The 19,290-nt window shown below is 40.1% G+C and overlaps 1 protein-coding gene across 1 annotated transcript; it reads right to left on the bottom strand.

Moving 5' to 3' along the window:
• Positions 1-4,020: 4,020 nt before the first annotated feature.
• On the bottom strand, positions 4,021-8,363 carry has2 (hyaluronan synthase 2). The gene is made up of 3 exons (XM_086038349.1): positions 7,737-8,363; positions 5,051-5,152; positions 4,021-4,950 (listed from the first exon to the last, which is right to left on the bottom strand). The coding sequence occupies exons 1-3, from the start codon at positions 8,361-8,363 to the stop codon at positions 4,021-4,023; spliced, it is 1,659 nt and encodes a 552-aa protein (XP_085894475.1).
• Between the last annotated feature and the right edge of the window lie 10,927 nt (positions 8,364-19,290).

Below are 19,290 nucleotides of genomic sequence, written 5' to 3'. Positions count from 1 at the left end.
CAAAAGATCGCGACTGTGTTAGTTGTCACTACAAACGTATTGTGTAATAACAGCGCTAGACGCTGCATCTCCGTGTTTAGGAGCATCCACAATATACATACCTGTGTTCTAGTTTGATACATGTGGGACAAACCACCATATAGCAATTCAACTACTTACTTTTCATTGTTACTACTGTAGTAAACAGCTTTTCTCATTCTGATTGCTGTAGTAGCTGGCAATGGTAGACTAGTACTTTCTGCACACATTTAAGCAACATAAAAATTTGCAAATATCAATGAGAACACCATACTAGCCTGGATATAATTTGAAGTTCATTGTAAAATATTGCTGTAGAATATCATTGTACAATGTTTTGCAGGAAATGTATGAAGCTGTTGTTTACAAACACAGTCTATCAATAATTGTTCTGTAAATCAAATAGAGATTTACAATATTTTTTGTAGAGTATCATCAAATTATTGTTATTGCGTTTTTGGAACAATTATTGAGATTTTCTTTTCCTTTTTGCCCATATCACGACTCTCAACCCGGGGGATAATAGTAAAAGTGGCTTCGAGTCTTGAGCAGGACTGAGTCGGATGACACATGCACTCCAAGCAACAATGAATGTCTACATTTTTTGTGTGACAAGAGTTACTTTAGACACATTAAACGAACATTGTATAAAAAAATAAATAAAGGTCAATGTAATTGCAGCAACACAACTACATCTTCCGCTACTACTGGTTCATAGCAGTGCTACATGAACATGAAATAAACAATATTGTACATTCCACTACATTGCAATGTACACCATAGTGTACATTCGTTGAAAACTATTTGCACAATCATATATTTTGAATCCTAACTTTCCACTAGATATTTGTGTTTTATTATTTTTATTGCATCCATTTTTTTTATCAATATTTCATCCATTTGTTTTCCCATAAATTGTGTTTTACAAATACTTGGAGATCAGATCTGCAAAAATTACCATTAGTTTCATGCAATTTTAAGGTAAAAACAACTCTTATTGGCAGGCATGTGCAGACATTTTTGGAGGTAGGTGTTCAAGTCCCCAAAACAGGGCACACATCACCAATAATTGAGATCAGAATCTGTGCCAGAGCACGTCCTATGAGAGGGCATTCGGTCGGCGTAGGGAAATCAATGATATATATCACTTGTTATTTCGTTCCCTCACCCGATGAGAATTGATAAGAAAATTGATATGGAATTGGAACGATAAGCAGTATCAATAATGGAACCACAAATTTGTATCAATTCCATCCTTCTATGTGAGACATCCAAAAACCTGTCATGAATTTGGAGAGATTATTTCTTTTGGTATCATTTAACGTCAATGGTGCGTTGTAAACACAAGCACAACCTACAACAAACAAATTGTAACTGGCATAGAAGATTTTTTTTCTCAATAGATTTCTGATGAACAAAGTATTTGCATGTAAATCCAGCATATTTTACACTGAACAAATGCGGTCTTATCACAATAAAAATCAGTTTCATTAAAGCATTTACTTCAAACTCTTCAAGCGAACATGGGAAATTTTTACACGATTGTCCCCATATGACTTGAACATGATAAAAGAAAGAAAGCAGCATTCCATTGTATAGTCATTTTTGCAATCTTTTGTATTAAAAAAAATACCATCAAGGTACAACAAATGAAATGGAGAAATGGACGACAAAAATGGTTCCACACACTCAACTACCAGAGGTGGGCATTCCGTCAGTACTGACGGAAGGTACGTTACTCCCCTCGTTTTGCTCACGAACGACGGGAAACTTAAAAAAAAAAAAAAAAGACAACCTAAGCACTGAGAGAAGTGGGGTTTCGTCCGTCAGTGCAATCGTAACCAACTGGGTCAAGTATCGATGGATCTCTCGGTCCGTCAGTGAAGCATGCCCATTTCACTGACGGCTGATGAAACATGTCTGTCTCGTGTGTTTATTCGTGGGGATAAATACAGCAGGGTTGCTTCCATTGACTATGTATGGAAACGCTTTGTGCTTCCTGTACAGTAGGTGGTGGTATGCACGAAAGAGCTGTAATCCACCAATGAACTAAGAAGAAGAAGAAGACGAATTAGACCGGAGAGGGTGCTGATACATATGGATGCAATGTCTGGTGGACAGTTTACGATCAACTGATACTTGTTCATCGAAATAAAACATAGTTTGTTAAGAATTCACAGTGGTGGCTTTGAAGTCCAATTTTGCTAGGTGCCAGCATACACGGGGGGAGGGAAATGAAGTGGCTCATGCACTAGCTAAAAGAGCACTTGGAAAGAATATTACTGTTGCAGTACCATTGGGAAAAGGAGAGGGTAAATGCATTGTTAGGGAAAAGGGTTATATATATATATATATATATATATATATATATATATATATATATATATATATCCAAAAAGAGAGGAAGGTGATAAGAAAGGAGAAAGGTAGGAAATATGATTTTCATCAAACATCAGTAATGATGAAAATAATTAAGGAGAGGAAGAAAAGAGGAAGTTGTACGGGACTGAATGATGTAATGCATGTACTTAGGTAAAAGTATTCTAATTTGTGTGAGAGGTGTGGTATTACTGAAAATGTGGAACATGTTATTATGCACTGTGGGAAGCTCACATTGGAGAGAGAGCGACCGGATTGGTGCGGCGTGATTGGGTGATTGGTGGTGTGATTGGGACGGAGAAAGAGGGAGCACTTTTTAAATATTTGAGGGACACAAAGATTATGTATAGATTATGTGCGACACACTCCAATACAGTAGGTGGCGGTATGCAATTGAACGTTGCTAGCAATCTACCACTAAATGTCAGAAGAAGAAGACGACGGAGACTCTCATTGAAAGACAGGATTTTTCATCTGTTGGGACTCTGATGTCGGGTTTTTTTTTGGTGGGTGAGGGGGCGACTGACACATTGATGATAGACAGACTGGTGGACCGGTGAAATTTGTTGACGGAAGTGATGACGAACGTGCAGTTAAAATAATATGACCGATGACGGAAGCGCGGTTAAAATAACATGACATACTGGCAGACTCATGATTACAGTTCGGTTCGGCTTGAAAAAATGATAGACTGACGGATGACCGACGGGTGCCCAAGCCGCTGATAAATGACGGACCGGCAAAATGTAGTAAATTGCCCACCTCTGCAAATTAAGTACTGTATAGTTAAGCGCCCAATTGATAGCAACATGTGCTGTTCACATTGCCAAACCTAAGTTCAATGTTAATTGTGGAAGCAGGTAGACACTTTAGAAAGCAACCTGGCAGATGCTAATTGGTACTTTGCGATTTCTCTTTTTCAGTGAAGGTAAACAACGATTTGCACAGTTATGCCCTGGAGTTCCTAATGGCTAAGAAAAACCTTTATAAGCAATATCCAAAGTGTCATTGGGTGAGCTATGCTACACTTAATGAAGCCCAGTGAAGATGACAAGTGTAAGAGTAGCTATCCATACAAAGCCATACACACTTCCTGCCAACTGAAAATGCTTCCTCTTGCCATACTGCCTCATCATGTGTACTGATAGTAAGCCCTTACAAGTTGTTCTTCAGATGAATAAAATCATTTTAAATAAATATAGGCAAGCGCACTGATAGTATTGTCCCTTGATTATGAATGCTATGGTGCTCCTGATTTTTTTTTTTGTATTCTTGTCACTCAAATTTGAACATTTTGGTTTTGCTCATTGCAGTTTAACTCAACATAAAATTTCAGAGATGCTGATCTTCTCAGAATGTCTCTACACTGAAAAAAAAATGTGTGTTGTATTTACTCAATTTATTTCGCCAAGTGGTTGCACAAAATGTAATCATCTGGACCCAGATACTTTTTTAAAAAGTAGACTATACATCTACGTAAAAAAAAAAAAATGGATTCCGATTATTTTATTGTGTGCAATACTGGACAAAATAAAATTTAGTAAATTCAACACACCATTTTTTTTCAGTGTAAGAGCATCATTAAGGCATTTCAGTGGTACATACTGAGTGTTGTAGGCAAAGTCAAACGTCCAGCACCATGTCATAGTGTGTTTCCTTCTTCCTTTTACCACACTTGTTTATGAGTACTGCATACAAAGTCAACAGTATCACCCAATAACTGGCATAGACGACCGCCCCAATGATCAGAATGAGCATTTCTGATTCAGGAAAGGGTTTTTTTGCCTGCAGGATTGTCGTGTAGATGAATCCAATGAACAGGATGGTGAACCAAACTGATATTGGAATGAGACCAATGAAGTTCACCACTATTGTTTTCCTCCCAGAGGTCCCCCATCCAGATTTGTTGATTGTTGCGATTGCAAACATTTTGGCTGGCAACAGGCTTGACATGTACAGTACAGAATAAAAGGACATAAACACCATGACAATGTTGCCTCTGAGGCAGCTGGCGAATGTCGACTTGATCAGTGCCACTGCCTGGACAATAAGGAGAAACAACAAAATATTCCAAAGTCTTCCTTGGTAGAAGAGTTGGATTGCAGTGGCAATGAGGAAAAATGGGAAGAACCCAGTAATCACAGCCTCATAGGTCATCCAAAGATGATGTTTGTGGAACCACATGGAGTTGTAGAGCCATTCTCGGAAATATGACTTACTCCATCTCGTCTGCTGATTGAGCCACCGCAAGTATGTAATTGGTGTCTCTGTTAGGCACTTGGATCGTGCAGTGTACTTGGTTGCATACCCAAGGCTCAGAACTCTGTTTGTAAGATGGCGGTCATCTCCAAAACTGCAGTGGGATCCCATGAAGGTCTGATTGTACCAGTCTTCAAGGAACTCGTGCAGCAGTGAGTTTCGGTACATTCCTAACGGTCCACTGATGCACTGCACGCAGCCAAAGTAAGACTGGCAAGCCCGCTCAATGTTGAAGGCCATCCAATATCGGACGCTACTCAGGAAGGAGATCCACGACTCATACTTGTTTAGAATCTAGGCAGAGATGTATGAGCAAACACAGAAAACAGTAGGTATTAGGATATCATCAAATTATAACTGGTAGAAAGGAATCATGTTTAAAAGGTTACCTTACCTGCACATCACCTCCAACACCACCCACCATGGGGTCTTCTTCAAGAACCTTGACCATCTCCACCGATGATGCTGGATCCAGCATGGTGTCAGAGTCACACACCTGAATTAAAAACCAAACAAATAACATGATGGTAGAGGCATAAGGTTTGACCTGCTAAATCACATGTGACAAACTCAAGGCCTGGGGGCCAGATCCGGCATCATTTTATGTGGCCCGCGAAGACAAATCATGTGTGTTGACTTGAGATGTTTTTTTTAAATTGTCTTCACTGTTAACACAACATATTCAACATTTCCAGCATTTGTTACCAATCCTTCCTTTAAAATACATTGAAAAAAAGTTGAACAAACTGTTTACTGGCTTCTGATTTCAAAACTAGTGATCCTTCAATTAGTTGTGTAAAAGGCGATCATACATTTACACGAGTTAATAGTCCTAACGGCCCTCTGAGTGAAATCACAACTACGATGCGGCCCGCGACAAAAATGAGTCTGTGCTAGATCTATGATGAACAGCTTTTGTACATTGTTTTTCTTTCCCCGTTATCTTTGGTCCTGTGGTGGCACAAAAGTCAGACAGTGAATCGAACAAGGACATGATAAACCTGCATTATACTGAAACTCTGACAAGTCCTGCTAAGACAGAAAGTAAACCATTCACCCGGGAGTAAATGTAGCTTATAGCCAACCTCAACCTTTACGATCACAATGGCAACTGATTAACTAATTTGTTCTGTGACCAAGCTCATAGCTCAATTTTATTTTATGACCAATCACTATTCCCCATTTAAATTAATTAAGATGCCTTTGATATGTCCAATGAAACCCAGTTTTGTTATGTTGTAAATAAAGAGAATTGCACTGTATTCTATAAAAACATAATAAAAGTCAATGCAAAGGAATACACAGGTTTTACCAAGTGCAGTTACTGTACATTAAGACAACAAAGCTGTAATGTGTAATGTGTGAATTTAAAGACGAGGTCAACGCAAACATTTTCTTTTCGGAATGTGTTCTACAGAAGCCCATTAGTTGAAACAAGGCATTCTGATAAATATTGCGTTTGTGGAATAAGTGTTAATCCACTCGTTTTTAGCCATCTCTTGCGGCAGCCAGTTTGTCTTCTGTCGAAAATGACATCACAACTGCTCACAACGACTAATCACGGCTCAGATTCAGAAAACAGGTCAGCCGTGATTGGTTGTTGTGAGCAGTTGAGTAATTTTTCAGTCGACAGAAGACAAAATGGCTGCCCCCAGAGATGGCTAAAAATGAGTGCATTTTCCTGATTAATTTATATTCCACAAACGCAAAATTAATCAGAATGCCGTGTCTCAACTAGTGAGCCTGCAAGGAACACATTCTTGGAAAAAATATGTTTGGGTTGACTTCCGCTTTAAGGACATTTGAGTGACGTCCGGAACAATGCCAGGTTAATCTTTGTGTTCCCGCCGAGAGGTGAGCTCTGGCTTACTGTGGCTCCAAGTGAGTGTTTTCATTGTATATTTGTTTTGCGGGTCAGTGTGGTGGAGTGAAAAATGATGAGAGGCCGAAAACCACATCCACATGAATGCTGGGATTTCACAAATGCTCGTCATTTATTCAAGCTGCAATTTATTAAGTACGGTTGTGCAGAGACTATTTGCTATACAAAGATGGTGCTCTATGACGACTGTTTCAGTGTTTACTGGTTTTACCGCTCAACAAACTGCTGAAAGTGTATCAAAGACTATTACTCTCCTTTTTTTCCTCTTCACTCTGGCGGTGGCCTATGTGAAGTTTGCTCATCCAAAAATCTACCAAGCCATGACTCGTTACTCAAAAAGGTTCTAAACTGGGTCATCGCCGTATTTTACTTTTCATTTATATATTTTTTTTGTATTACAATGCATTACTGAGTTTATATAAAGCTTTTGCAAGGAAGCATGTAACTTAGGTGTCGTTTTGGACTCTTGACCTTTATTCGACTCCCAGGAAATCAGTCATTCAGCCATACTTTGCACAATTTGGGCATGGATTTATCAAAGCCTTCATTTCAGCTGTGTTGGACGGAAAAAAAAAAAAAAGGTTACAATACATGAAAATGTTCTTGCCTCCAAGCAGTCCTTGATGATTGTTACTGACGACTACCTGTGAGTTTTACGATTGATTTTAATATACGTATGATTCTTTTTAAATCACCAAACACTTGGAGCAGTTAACTCCAGTTAACTAAATGATCCTCCTGACAGCTGCCTGAGACCGTCGGGTGGAGCTTGACTTGCGGTCCGTAAAGACCGTCTGGTCTCCATGGGATAGATGGATGGAGCCATAGCTATATAAATAAAGTTGTATTGTATTGTATTGTATTAAACAACAAAAATCCATGTGTTTTTAGCCATCTCAGAGGGCGGCCATTTTGTCGGGGCTCAGGTAACAACCACTCACGGCTTGCCTGTTTTCTGAAGCTGAACCATGATTGGTCGTTGCCTGAGCCCCGAGCAACCGTGATGTCATTCTCTGTCGACAGAAGTGACAAAATGGCCTCTAGTTGAGGTGGCTAAAAATAAGCGGATACATGTCTTTGATTCATTTCAGATGGACAATGATGAAAAGAGGAGTATTATACTTGTAATACAGTCATATGTTTTACACCATTTACGGTACATTTTTCTTGCCATTTGAGCATAATTTTACGTTCTCACCTGGACATAGTCAACGCTCCTTCCAAGTGCTTTAAAGGCTGTGTACATGACTTCTCTCTTGCCTCCCCACTTCTGCATGATACACAGACACTTGTTGTTTAGGACCAGTCGAGAGACTTGCTGAATGCTCTCAGCATAGCTCTCATCTGTCTCCTCTGGCCCCCTGCTGTGAAAATTACTCCTCCACACATATGTGGCGACATTGTCCCATCCCATGATTTCTTTGAAAATTTCCATCATATACGAGTCATCATCTGAGTTCCCGTCGACCACCAAGATGACTTTGATTCCAGGGTACGTCAGTCTTTTTACTGACACCAGGCATTTCCTCAGGTAGTTGGGATCCTCTTGATAGGCTGCAATGCATAGCGCTAAAGATTTATTCAGTTTAATTGGCGTCTCTAAGGATCGCTTCATATTTCGGTGTTCTAAGAGTGCAAAGATGCTCTGGATAAGGAGATGGATAACCAAGATGGCTCCATACAGTCCAAAGGACAGATGATTGTGGGCTGTGGTGAAGAACTGGTAGCCCATGATGTATGCTGTGGAGATGCCCAACAGGAGTGAAACACCAAACATTGTGGTCCCCAATATCCGCAGATAGGTGAAGACTCGTTGACCACTCATCTGGGTTGGGGGGTGGAAATGGAAAGTAATTAATGATTGTGGTAGTACATTTCACAGGTTTTGTGCAAAATATGTTTAATGGGGTGCATACATGTCATTATGCTAAACTGTTATTTAATACAAGCATTGTATTAAAGCATTGGGAGCTCATCTCAACTTTATTTCTATCGAACTTTAACCACAACAAAGAAGTGATGACCATAAAACAAATAGACCACAATAATTTAGATATAATAATACATTCATATTTTTAACAAAAAAATCAGTTTGAAATATACAAGCGCTATCTCAACATTGGTCTTTGACATACAGGAGTTGCAGAGTTTTACTCCCTCTTGTTGCACATTGAGTGAAGTTATTAGTACATGAGAGGAGCACAAATGAAGACTGCGGCCACTAGTGTGACGGCACTGGGGTCATCGATGCCCATGGTCGGGATACCGATATTGTAATCTCGTGATCACAGAGTGACTTTTGCTCTGAGGTGAGTTTAAATGTAAACAAACAACTGCAGCCAATAGTTTGTTCGTTTGCGACTAACATGGAAGAATTTGGTCAATTCTCCAGTCCCACATAGTCTTCTCTCTGTTTCACTTTACTTCACTTCAGCACCGGCACTCATCCCTCTCCACCTCCCCTCCTGGATGCCTTCTTTGTCTGCAAGGCTCCACATTGGGTTGAAGCTCCATGTTGTTGTAGCATTGTAGACAAATCCACTCAAAAAATTACCTTTGCCAATCGCACAATTGGCTCAGTACAACGCAAAAAAAGGTGAAAAGTGCAAAATAAGGGCGAAGGTAACCGAGCTATTGCATACAGACAACTTGGAGAAGCGCACACAAAAATGCTGGTACTCTTCTCCAAAGAATGCCAATACCAAAAGTGCTGAAAACAGTCCAAAATGGGTTAGCATGACGCTCAATGAACATTCAATGACTATAAGGGTGGAAATCCAAATTAAGGAGAACATTTGAGGAGCTGTTGTAACAGAACTCACAGGCATCATCATATCATCTAATTATTTTGAAGATTATATTCAATTAAATTCACCTCTGTGCACAAAATGCGTTCTCTCACCCAAAGTCATCTAGGTGTGTAAAGACTGCAAAGACTGAAAGACTTGTGATAATATCAATAATATCAAACATGTTTGATCTTGTCGTGAGGCCAAGACTAGGAAAGACTGATGTAAAACAGCTGACAATACCACCTTACAATAAACAATCGAAATTACGGGAGTGCGCCGTGACTCCGGTAAAACTCTAAAACTTCCTTCTGACTTTCAGTTTTTAGTAGGAGACGGTTTGGTGTAAGCCCAGCGTTAGACACACAAACAACCATTCAGTCACATTTTATCCTATGGACAATTTGAAGTTTTCAGTTAACCTAAGAAGCATATTTTTGAAAATGTGGAAGGGTGCCGGAGTAAATGCACAGGCAGATAACCATAGGAAGGCCTGAGCTGAGATTAGGACCCAGAACCTTTCGACTGAGAGGGAGGGATGCAAAATAATTTAGTGCAAGCAAGGAATACAGTTAAAAATAACAAAAACAACTTTCCTTTCTATGAATGCTCCCCATATTGTATGTATGTAAGTGTTGGACAGTTGAGTGTCACCAATTGTTCCAACTCCTGTGTTGTGTACACATGAGAGGACTTGTTGACCTAATTAACAATGAACGTGAAACATTTAGCTTCCAAGTCCTATTTGAAAGTGTTTTTTGTCATCCACTTATTTTAAATGAAAAGACTAACATATCTAAATATCTGGTCTAGTGCTGTTTGCCAATCAACCTAACTGCTTTTTATGTAGGTACCCATAAAGACAAGTCTCTTTTTATTTGTCTCAACTATAAATGACAGATTTCTATGAAATTGCTCCGCTCACAGTGTTCATTCCAGCAGTTATTATGTTGCTACTTCCATCTGTTTGGCAGATCAGCGGAGACCCACTCAGCGTGGCTCAGTGCAGAGCGGACCACCCTGTGATGTCATCTGTTTATATCTCCGTGGGAAGCAAAAGACAAGCGCTAGAGTTTTCTAGTGCTGCATATGTGCTCATTGTCTTCTCTCACTTGCAAAGAAAGTATGATGAAATGTACTGGGTAATATATATACTTGCATAGAAAGTACATCACAAACGTGAGGTCGACACACTTGATTATTAACATCTTAACCAATTTTTGAAATATAAGGGACACCATGATGAAGAAACAATCCCATTTGGTGACAGAGTCTTCAGTGCTGAAAACCCCTCAGCTGTGGGACTCTCTCCTTTCAAAGATCTGTACTACTGCTTCCCTGGATGTTTTCCAAAAAGTCCTTCAAACACTTATTCAGCATGCATGCACACATACTGTATTTATGGTTGGTGTCGCTGAATCCCATGACAGTTGCTACATATACAAGTCTATGCTATTATTATTGTTTATTTATATGTTTGTTAATTTTTTGAGGTCCATAAAGTATGCATGAGTTTAATGTGGGAGACCGCAAGAGACATGACTTCAGTGGCACCAAACATATTTTGGATGCACTACAATGGGTGAGCTTAAACCCTCTTGTTATTTAACAATTGTGACCTTTGAATTTCCTTCTCAAAATCTTTTAGAACCTTATGGGAGAATGGAATTTGCAAAATGTGGACTGTATTTTCTTTTTTGTTCCAGGACATATAATTATCATGGCCAATATCCCAATATTTTTGAAAATATATAATTCACTGGACAAATAAGAAAGTTATTCAGATATCAAAAAAGATCACCCTAAGCAGTTCGGTAGGAGACATTTGGAGTTCCTCACAAACATGACCTACATAGACAATGGAAATGAAGGGAACAGTGAAATGATGGGGATAAAAGAGAGAAGTCCAATGCTGGCTGACAGGAAAAGAACAATGCAGCAAGCTCCTAACTCACAGATGTCAAACTCAATGCCCGGGGCAAGATCTGGCCCACCACATCATTTTATGTGGCCCGCAAAAGCAAATTGTGTGCATACACTTCATGCTTCTTGCTAAAATAAATTGCAAATTGTCTTCACTTTTACAAACGTTGAGCTATTGCAAGCATTTTTTGTTCCTAATCCCACTTTAAAAATAAATGTAATAATATTTGGACTGCCAGTTTTTACTGGCCTCTGATATCAAAAGTAGTTATTAATCAATTTGTCGTGTATACCGCTGGCGCCGGCCCGAAAACTCATATGTCGCAATTTGGAAAATGTCATTTTTTTCACAAATCTTTATCATTGGTTAGTCCAGACGTTTGAGTGTTATACAGTATTTACAAATTATTGACGATTGTGAACTGTTGAAAATGGCTTGCTCTGTTTGCAGATGCAATGCTAATGATTGAGCAAACATGGCGTATTGGAGGTCTCATAAAGTGATGATTCTGGAGGTGCGAAGATTCCGCCTGACGCCAGCGATATGTAATATGGGGCGATATTACATTTATTTGAGTTCACAGTCATAACCCTCCGAAGGAAACCGTAACTATGATGTGGCCCGTGACAAAGATAAGTTTGACACATTTTAGACAAAAAAAAATTGTGAAAGGTCAGATAACTAGCAACAAAGTCCATAAAGCTCTTGGCCCTAAAATAATGCCTCGTTCATTTCATTATTGGATAAGAATGCCCCAAGCAGTGTTGCAGGCCTTCTCTGGCACGTGTCGAGGCTATTACTGGCGCACTCTCTTTTACAAGACCCCTTTATACACACACTCTATTCATGAATGCTGAAGACAAATGCACACAAAAAAGCTCATTAGAACAGAGCAAACTGTACGTTTATCTAAGTATACACACGTCAACCTAGAGCCCCTTTGAGCGTTTGTGTGTTAGCTTCTATTGTACAGTATGTGTTCAATGTTTTATAAGACAAATGGGGCAGAATAAACCCCTTTACTCTTTCTTTTTGGCTCACCTTTCAATGAACCCAGGCGTTTTTAACCTCTGTTTTGTCCTGATTGAGCTGTAGGAAATTCTCTGCCATCCATGATTTAATATCTAAAATACAATTTAAAAGGGTATCAATAGGTACTGTGTCATCAGGAGACATGGCAATGTCTAGCCGTGTGTCATCAGCGTAGCTGTGGAAGCGGATACCGTGTCTCCTGATAACGTCCCCAAGGGGAAGCATATAAAGATGAAAAAGTATTGGACCTAAAAATGGACCTTGGGGTACCCCACATTTAATTTCATGGGTTTTGGAGGAACAACTATCCATACTTGATAATGGATGGATGAAATATTTATCAGAATGCACTGTTTCAACTGGTGGGGTTGCATAGAACATCCATCCATCCATTATCTACACCGCTTATCCTCACAAGGGTCGCAGGGCGTGCTGGAGCCTATCCCAGCTGTCTTCGGGCAGTAGGCGGGGGACACCCCGAATTGGTTGCCAGCCAATTGCAGGGCACACAGAGACAAACATCCGCACTCACAATCACACCTAAGGGCAATTTAGAGTGCCCAATCAACTTACCAAGCATGTTTTTGGAATGTGAGAGGAAACCAGAGTACCCGTAGAAAACCCACGCAGGCACGGGGAGAACATGCAAACTCCACACAGGGAGGCCGGAGCTGGGATCGAACCCACAACCTCTGAACTGTGAGGCGGACATGCTAACCAGTCGACCACCACGCCTGCATAGAATATATTCTTGAAAAAAAAATGTTTGCGTTGACTTTCCCTTTAAAAACGGTAGGTTGGATACAGGTCTGTAATTATTAAAAATACTGGAGTCCGAATTACTCTTCTTCAGAAGGGGCTTCACCACCGGCGTTTTAAACGCGGCAGGGAAGACGCCCGTCCGAAGAGAGCGATTGACTAAATTTAAAATCTGTTCCTCCAAAAATCCCTAAAATGTCTCTAAAAGAGATGTGGGGATTGAATCTAGAAGGCAGGTTGTTGGATTTAACTGGGAGAAAACTCAACCAAGTGTCCTTGTATCAACCAGGGCAAAACTCTCCAGTGTTTCCTCGGGTAAAAATGACTGTCCAGGTTTATTAAAACTTATGTTTTGACGGGCTAAAAGACTAGATCTTACGTCATTGATTTTACTTCTGAAGTGGTTTGCAAAGTCCTCACAGAGAGCGTCTGTTGGTTTCTTTAGGGACTTATTAAAATTGGAGCTGGTTAAGCGATCAAAAGTGGAGAAGAGAAATCTGTGGTTGCTTTTATTAACTGTGATGAGGTTTGAGAAATAAGAAGTTCTTGCCTGTTTGACTATTTTATTGTACAATTTGAGTTGCTAGCATAATATTTCATAGTGCACTGTGAGTTTAGTTTTTCTCCACCTCCTCTCTGCACTCCAGCATTTTCTTTTCGATATATTGACTGCATCATTTCTCCATAGTGCACGGTCTTTATTTTCATAGTTTTGGTTAAAAGTGGAGCTGCTGAATCTAATGGTGATTTTAGATTCCTGTGAAAATAATCAACAATACAATCACATGGTGCATGTTAGCTGTTGTCACTACAATAGTCAGGAAACTAATTTAATCTTTGGATACCACCATGACAGCCTACCATATTCCTGACAGAGGCATATTATCACTTTCGTGTTCCATTTCACCATCTCAATGTGTTTTTGAACTGCATGATATCCTGGTGCAAACCACCAAAAATTCATGGATGCCATGCAAACTTACATGGTGACTTTCGTGCTTAATTATGATTAGCACTTCAAATACATGCACAGTGGTACCTCTTAGGTTTGTCAAAAATATTGATCTTTCGGTACTTACTCGATACTAAACATTTTGAACGGATACAATACTAGCTGCTGAGATTAGATAGCCTTTCCTTGCTTGCCCATAAAATGCAGCGTTGTGTTTGTCTTATATATTTTGTTTCTAAAGCAAGACATGGTTAGCCAATCAATTGGTGTTCAGTAGCATGCTTTCAGTGACAGCTGCATTATTGTATTGTCTTGAACTTCTCAAAAATAGAGCTCTTGTGAAAAATAATATGAGATAATAATGCAAAAAAATGTATTAAAATAAATACTGGTTAAAAACAGCCCTTTGAGTAATCCATGGTAAAGTTCACAAATAGTAAAAAGTTCATGAATGTGAATTGTCCAAAAATAACTCCTTGTATTTTTTTTCTTGTTCGGAATTGACAAAAACAAACAAAAAAAAACAACTTTTGTATTAATGATCATTTAAGTTTTGGGCGATAAAAAAAGTTTTACAGTAAAAAAAAAAAAAGAAAAAAAAAGCATGTTCCTTAATTTGTTCCGTGTGGTATCGAAATGGCAGCGAGTATCGATACTGAACTGGGTATCGGTATCGAAGTTGAAATTCTAGTAACGTGACAAGCCTAGTACCTCTACTTATGAACGTCTCTTCATACGGAATTTTCAAGTTACGACTGAGGGTCCGTGACAGTCCGACTGTGTTCATACTAGAAAGTCGTCTAGTCGTGAGTCGCCATGTGCTACGACCAATTGATTGGCTAACCTTGTCTAGCTTTAGAAAGAAAATATATATGACAAACAACGCTGCATTTTAAGGGCAAGCAAGGAAAGTCTATCTCATCCAAGCAATTTGTGTAATCATATGGTACCTGATGTATCTGTATGTACAGTAACTGCTGCTACGCATGATATAAGCTAAATATTAGTTAGATATGTGTATTGTGTGTTGAACTTGTTGGCTCAATGTTGCAATTAGATGTATTTAGCCGATTCTGACTTTGGGTCATGAGCCGCATCGAGGCCGCGTCGGCCGAATGAGCGTTGGCCCGGATTACTGACCCCGCGAAGGGCGACTGTGCTACACATGTGGTTTCTCATCGCTCCGGGAGGGTGGTTGTAAGCGAGTTTATGCTTACAAAGCCTACAGATGACCTTGTTGTCACCTGCTGCATCAAAATACTGACAAACGGTGACGTTGTTTTTCGTGGGAGCTTCGATATATCTTTTCCTCCCCAAACTTAGTGTCCCTGCCCCCTACTATGTGTGCGTGTGGGCGGGGGAGAGAGGAGCAATTCTCTCTCTTGGTGCTTCTTGTTTACAAAGGGAGAGAGACGTGAGGAACAAGATGCATGATAATGCAGCGTTTAACCGACTAGTAAAATACTAAATGTTTAATAAATCGTAGACGGTTAAATGGTTAAACGACTAGTCACGCACATCCCTACCCAGAACCACAACTGAGATAAGGAAACCTTCTTCTCTACCCTTTGAGAAACGTGGTAACAAACCCAACCACCACTATTACACCACTTCTTCAAGGACTACATAAGACTACAAAAAAGGACATTGACTGACTTAAAGACTGAATATTACTGAGATCAGGAGGACTCTGGTATTATTTTTTCAATTGTGAACTATGGTATCACATGTATATAGATGCCGGCTGTTGTAAATAGTTTTTTGTTGTTTCCATTTAATACATTTATTCTTGTTGCTCATTTCTGTCTCCAGCTATTTCATTTGCACACCTGCCCTTACCACTATTGTAGCCTTTGAGAATCTAGAATCCGGTCCAACTTACTCTATCAAAATAACACTATCTTTGAATAGTCGGGGGCTACATAGAGGTACCACTGTAATGCCGACTGACAATTTTCTTGAGAAAAAAAGCTGTGAAATTCCAATTCTTTACCACAATTTGCTGCAGTGCCTGTAAACAGGATGGCAAACTGCAAGGTGTCAAACTTTTAGGATATGTGTGAATTCAGTAATACGGCGAGGATGACACTCTTCGAGCTTGTAATTTGTGAGGAGGCTTTGTTCTTTGTAGCATGCCAAAAGCCCTTTTAGTCTATAATCCTAACCAGTTGGCCCAGTGTGGAAGTTGACGCAAACAGCAGACCAAAAGTCAGCCGTTAAAGTTTGTCTAAACTTGGCCCAAGTTCCTGTGACATAAAATGAGTAGGATCTGACAGTGAAAGCGTGTCAGTGGAGTGCATGAAGAGAATGTCACAGTGCGGCTCTCCATCATACAGCATGAATGCGCAAATTTAAGTGGTCATTAATATATGTTGATGATATCATCACAGCTTAATGTTAGGTTTTAATATTTGGCACTCGAAAATGTTGTCACCTGCATGTGGTGGATGTTTTAGCTGTGCCATTCTGATGTCACTATTAATCTATTGAGTAAAACTCCCTTTGGCTCCATTTCACACAAGGTCACAATAGATCAAAACTTGTAAGGGTGGAGCGTGGGTTTGGGTTTGAGATTAATGGAAAACATGAATAACTGAATCAATGTTAAAAGTGGACTAGAGAAGACTGTGCTGGCTGTTTAAAATAATAACAATGTCTGTTCTCCTGAGATTTTCCAGCCAAGCAACATAACGACAGATGGATCTGTTTGGAGAGGCAGCAGCCTTGACGTTTACATATTGGTCACTGGGGAAATGGTGCAGCTTTGAATACTTGCTAGCAGGAGAAAATATCAAGCATCCAACAGGACAGAAAATTTGATTTTTAACCTCTTTTATATAGCATCACCATGATGGTACACTCATTCAAGTTAAGACACAACAAACAGATGTCGGCTGTCGGAAAGCTGTCTGTTTGGTGTGTCGCGCGATGTTGTAAAGTTGGAGCCATTATCGGGGCGTCTGGGGAGGGTGTTTGGCCGATTCAAAATGTAGAATCTGGTCGGGCTGTCAGGACAAATGATCACTGTGATTGTCTGTTAGATAGCGAGTCAGGGCACTGGACAAGAACGGGAAGTAACAAATGCGGACAAACAGTGAAAATCTAAGCTTTTCTTCAAGAACCAAATCAACTTTGCTCAAATGTTCCATCTCCTCTATGGACAATAAGGCCTGGCTGGACAGAAGAGTCCCCGCCTCCAAAAAAGACCGCCGTGAAAGGTATACGCCGATCGAGTGATGAAAGGCAAACTATGGGAAGCTATTGAGACGCAGCTTGTTATACCAGGTAGGATTTATTTTTATACTTGAGTTTATTTTCATACAGAAAACATTCGTAATTGTTTGGTAAACATACTAATTCCGATGGCATGGAGGGTTAGGGGTGTACTACTTCTCACGCATGCGCAGAAGGTCCGGAGCAGTTGGCGTTTATATCGTCTTTTGCAGCGCGATCTTCGGTCATTTTCCGGTACAATGTGCCGACTTCTAGGCCAACGCAACAGTTGGCCACGACGGTCGACGTGGGACTGGTATGATCGTAATGTAATGTAATCGTCCCTAACCGGGTGAAGTATAGCCTACCGACTGACGTGATGTGTTGGCTTCTTTTAAAAAGAAAGACCACTGTTCTCTTCTGCTTTACCACAGATCTGCTATTACTACAGCCTGCACAACACTGTAGAGTGCTCTTTTTTATGTGCATTTGCAGCAGTGTTGTTCTCAAAGGCATAGTCCTCGAGTGGACGCCCATTTCACTGATGAGCAAAAAGGTGGATGCTAATTTTGTTTTGTTAACTAACTTTTAACATTTAACATACATACTTTATCCCTTTGCAGGAAAAGTATGTCCTTGTCTGGGACATCTCTAAATATCTGTCCAAACCCGCTCATGCCAGCTCCGCTGTACACTGAAAGCTACGACCCAGAAGTGGAAGACTCTCGTTCTACTCCTAAAAGAACATTGCGTTATTTTTGCAAACATTATTGTTATTGCGAAATGACACAATAGAAATTGAAAACGTTTGAAAACGTTTTGCAATAAAACGCAATAGTATTATGCTATCTTAGGTGACACTTACACAGTTGTAAACAATCCAATTAACTAACAATACTCCCAGCCACTTGAGCCTGATTTACATAGCAGGATAATCGGCCTGATTTTAGCCCCAAATTTCCCCTCCCGCCAATCTTCGGTCGGCCGTGATTCCCGTAATGACTACAAAAATAAACTTATCAGATAATCCATCTGTGTGTGGTGTGTTCAGACTGATCTCGACCGATCCGTAGGACATCTGACCTAAAATCGGGGAAATTCAACATGTTGTATTGTTTTGGCCCAACTTTGCACCGTGTGTGGTGTGCCCTGAGGACAAATGAACACTCAGCCGGTTGACAGTGACGTGCAGCCATTCAGAAAGCGAGGTGATGGGGTGGCGAGGAAGAGTGCTGGGAATCCAAAATCAAAACAGTCATGGCACAATAGTACTGACGGAATAAAAGGACGGGACCACTTTAAAATGACGAGGACGGACGGGAGCCGGAGGACAATTCTTTTTATGAATAAGGACGGAAGAACGATGACAGATGGGTGCCCAGGTTGCGGACGGACCGGCAAGATAGGGTAAAGTGCCCATCTCTGTTAATACATTTCACTGTATAGCAAATTGTTTTCCTTTTTGTATAAACAATAATTTTTATTTCTTAAAGAAAATAAAAAATTCTGATCAGGTCTGTATATAATATGTAAAGTATATGTTAGTGCTGCAGCTATCGAATATTTTGGTATTTAACCTACTGAAAATTATTTGCATTAGTTTCCAGTACTGATGCATTGAGGGGGTTAGGTGGCCTAAATACTGTATCTCTGCTTTTTGTAGATGATGTGGTTCTGTTGGCTTTATCAAGCCGCAACCTCCGGTTCACATTTGAGTGTGAAGCGGTTGGGATGAGAATCAACACCTCTAAATCTGAGACCATGGTCATCAGAAAAGGGTGGAGTGCCTTCTCCAGGTTGGGGAAGAGATCCTGCCGCAAGCGGGGGAGTTCAAGTATCTTGGGTTCTTGTTCACAAGTGAAGGAAAGATGGAGCAGGAGATCGACAAACGAATCAGTGCAGCGTCTGAAGTGATCTGTATCTGTCAAAGTGAGGAAGGAGCTGAACCGAAAGGCAAAGCTGTTGATTTAGCAGTTGATCTACGTTCCTACCCTCACCTGTGGTCACGAGTTGTGGGTCGGCTGAAATAAATTTTCTCTGCAGGGTGTGTGGGCTTTCCTTTTAGCGATAGGGTGAGATGCTC

The sequence above is a fragment of the Filicampus tigris genome, chromosome 8, assembly GCF_054856515.1.
Source record: "Filicampus tigris isolate MCC_2025a chromosome 8, RoL_Ftig_1.0, whole genome shotgun sequence".
Classification (NCBI taxonomy): Eukaryota; Metazoa; Chordata; class Actinopteri; order Syngnathiformes; family Syngnathidae; genus Filicampus; species Filicampus tigris.
The sequence above is the reverse complement of the archived record's forward strand: the minus strand, read 5'-3'. Positions and strand labels throughout refer to the sequence as shown.

Excerpts from the sequence above, each read along its gene's own strand:
- has2 (XM_086038349.1), bottom strand. The coding sequence starts at position 8,363 with ATGAGTGGTCAACGAGTCTTCACCTATCTGCGGATATTGGGGACCACA. Across the intron at positions 5,153-7,736 it reads GGAGCGTTGACTATGTCCAG|GTGTGTGACTCTGACACCAT; the intron begins GTGAGAACGTAA and ends TTTTTAATTCAG. Across the intron at positions 4,951-5,050 it reads GTGTTGGAGGTGATGTGCAG|ATTCTAAACAAGTATGAGTC; the intron begins GTAAGGTAACCT and ends ATCTCTGCCTAG.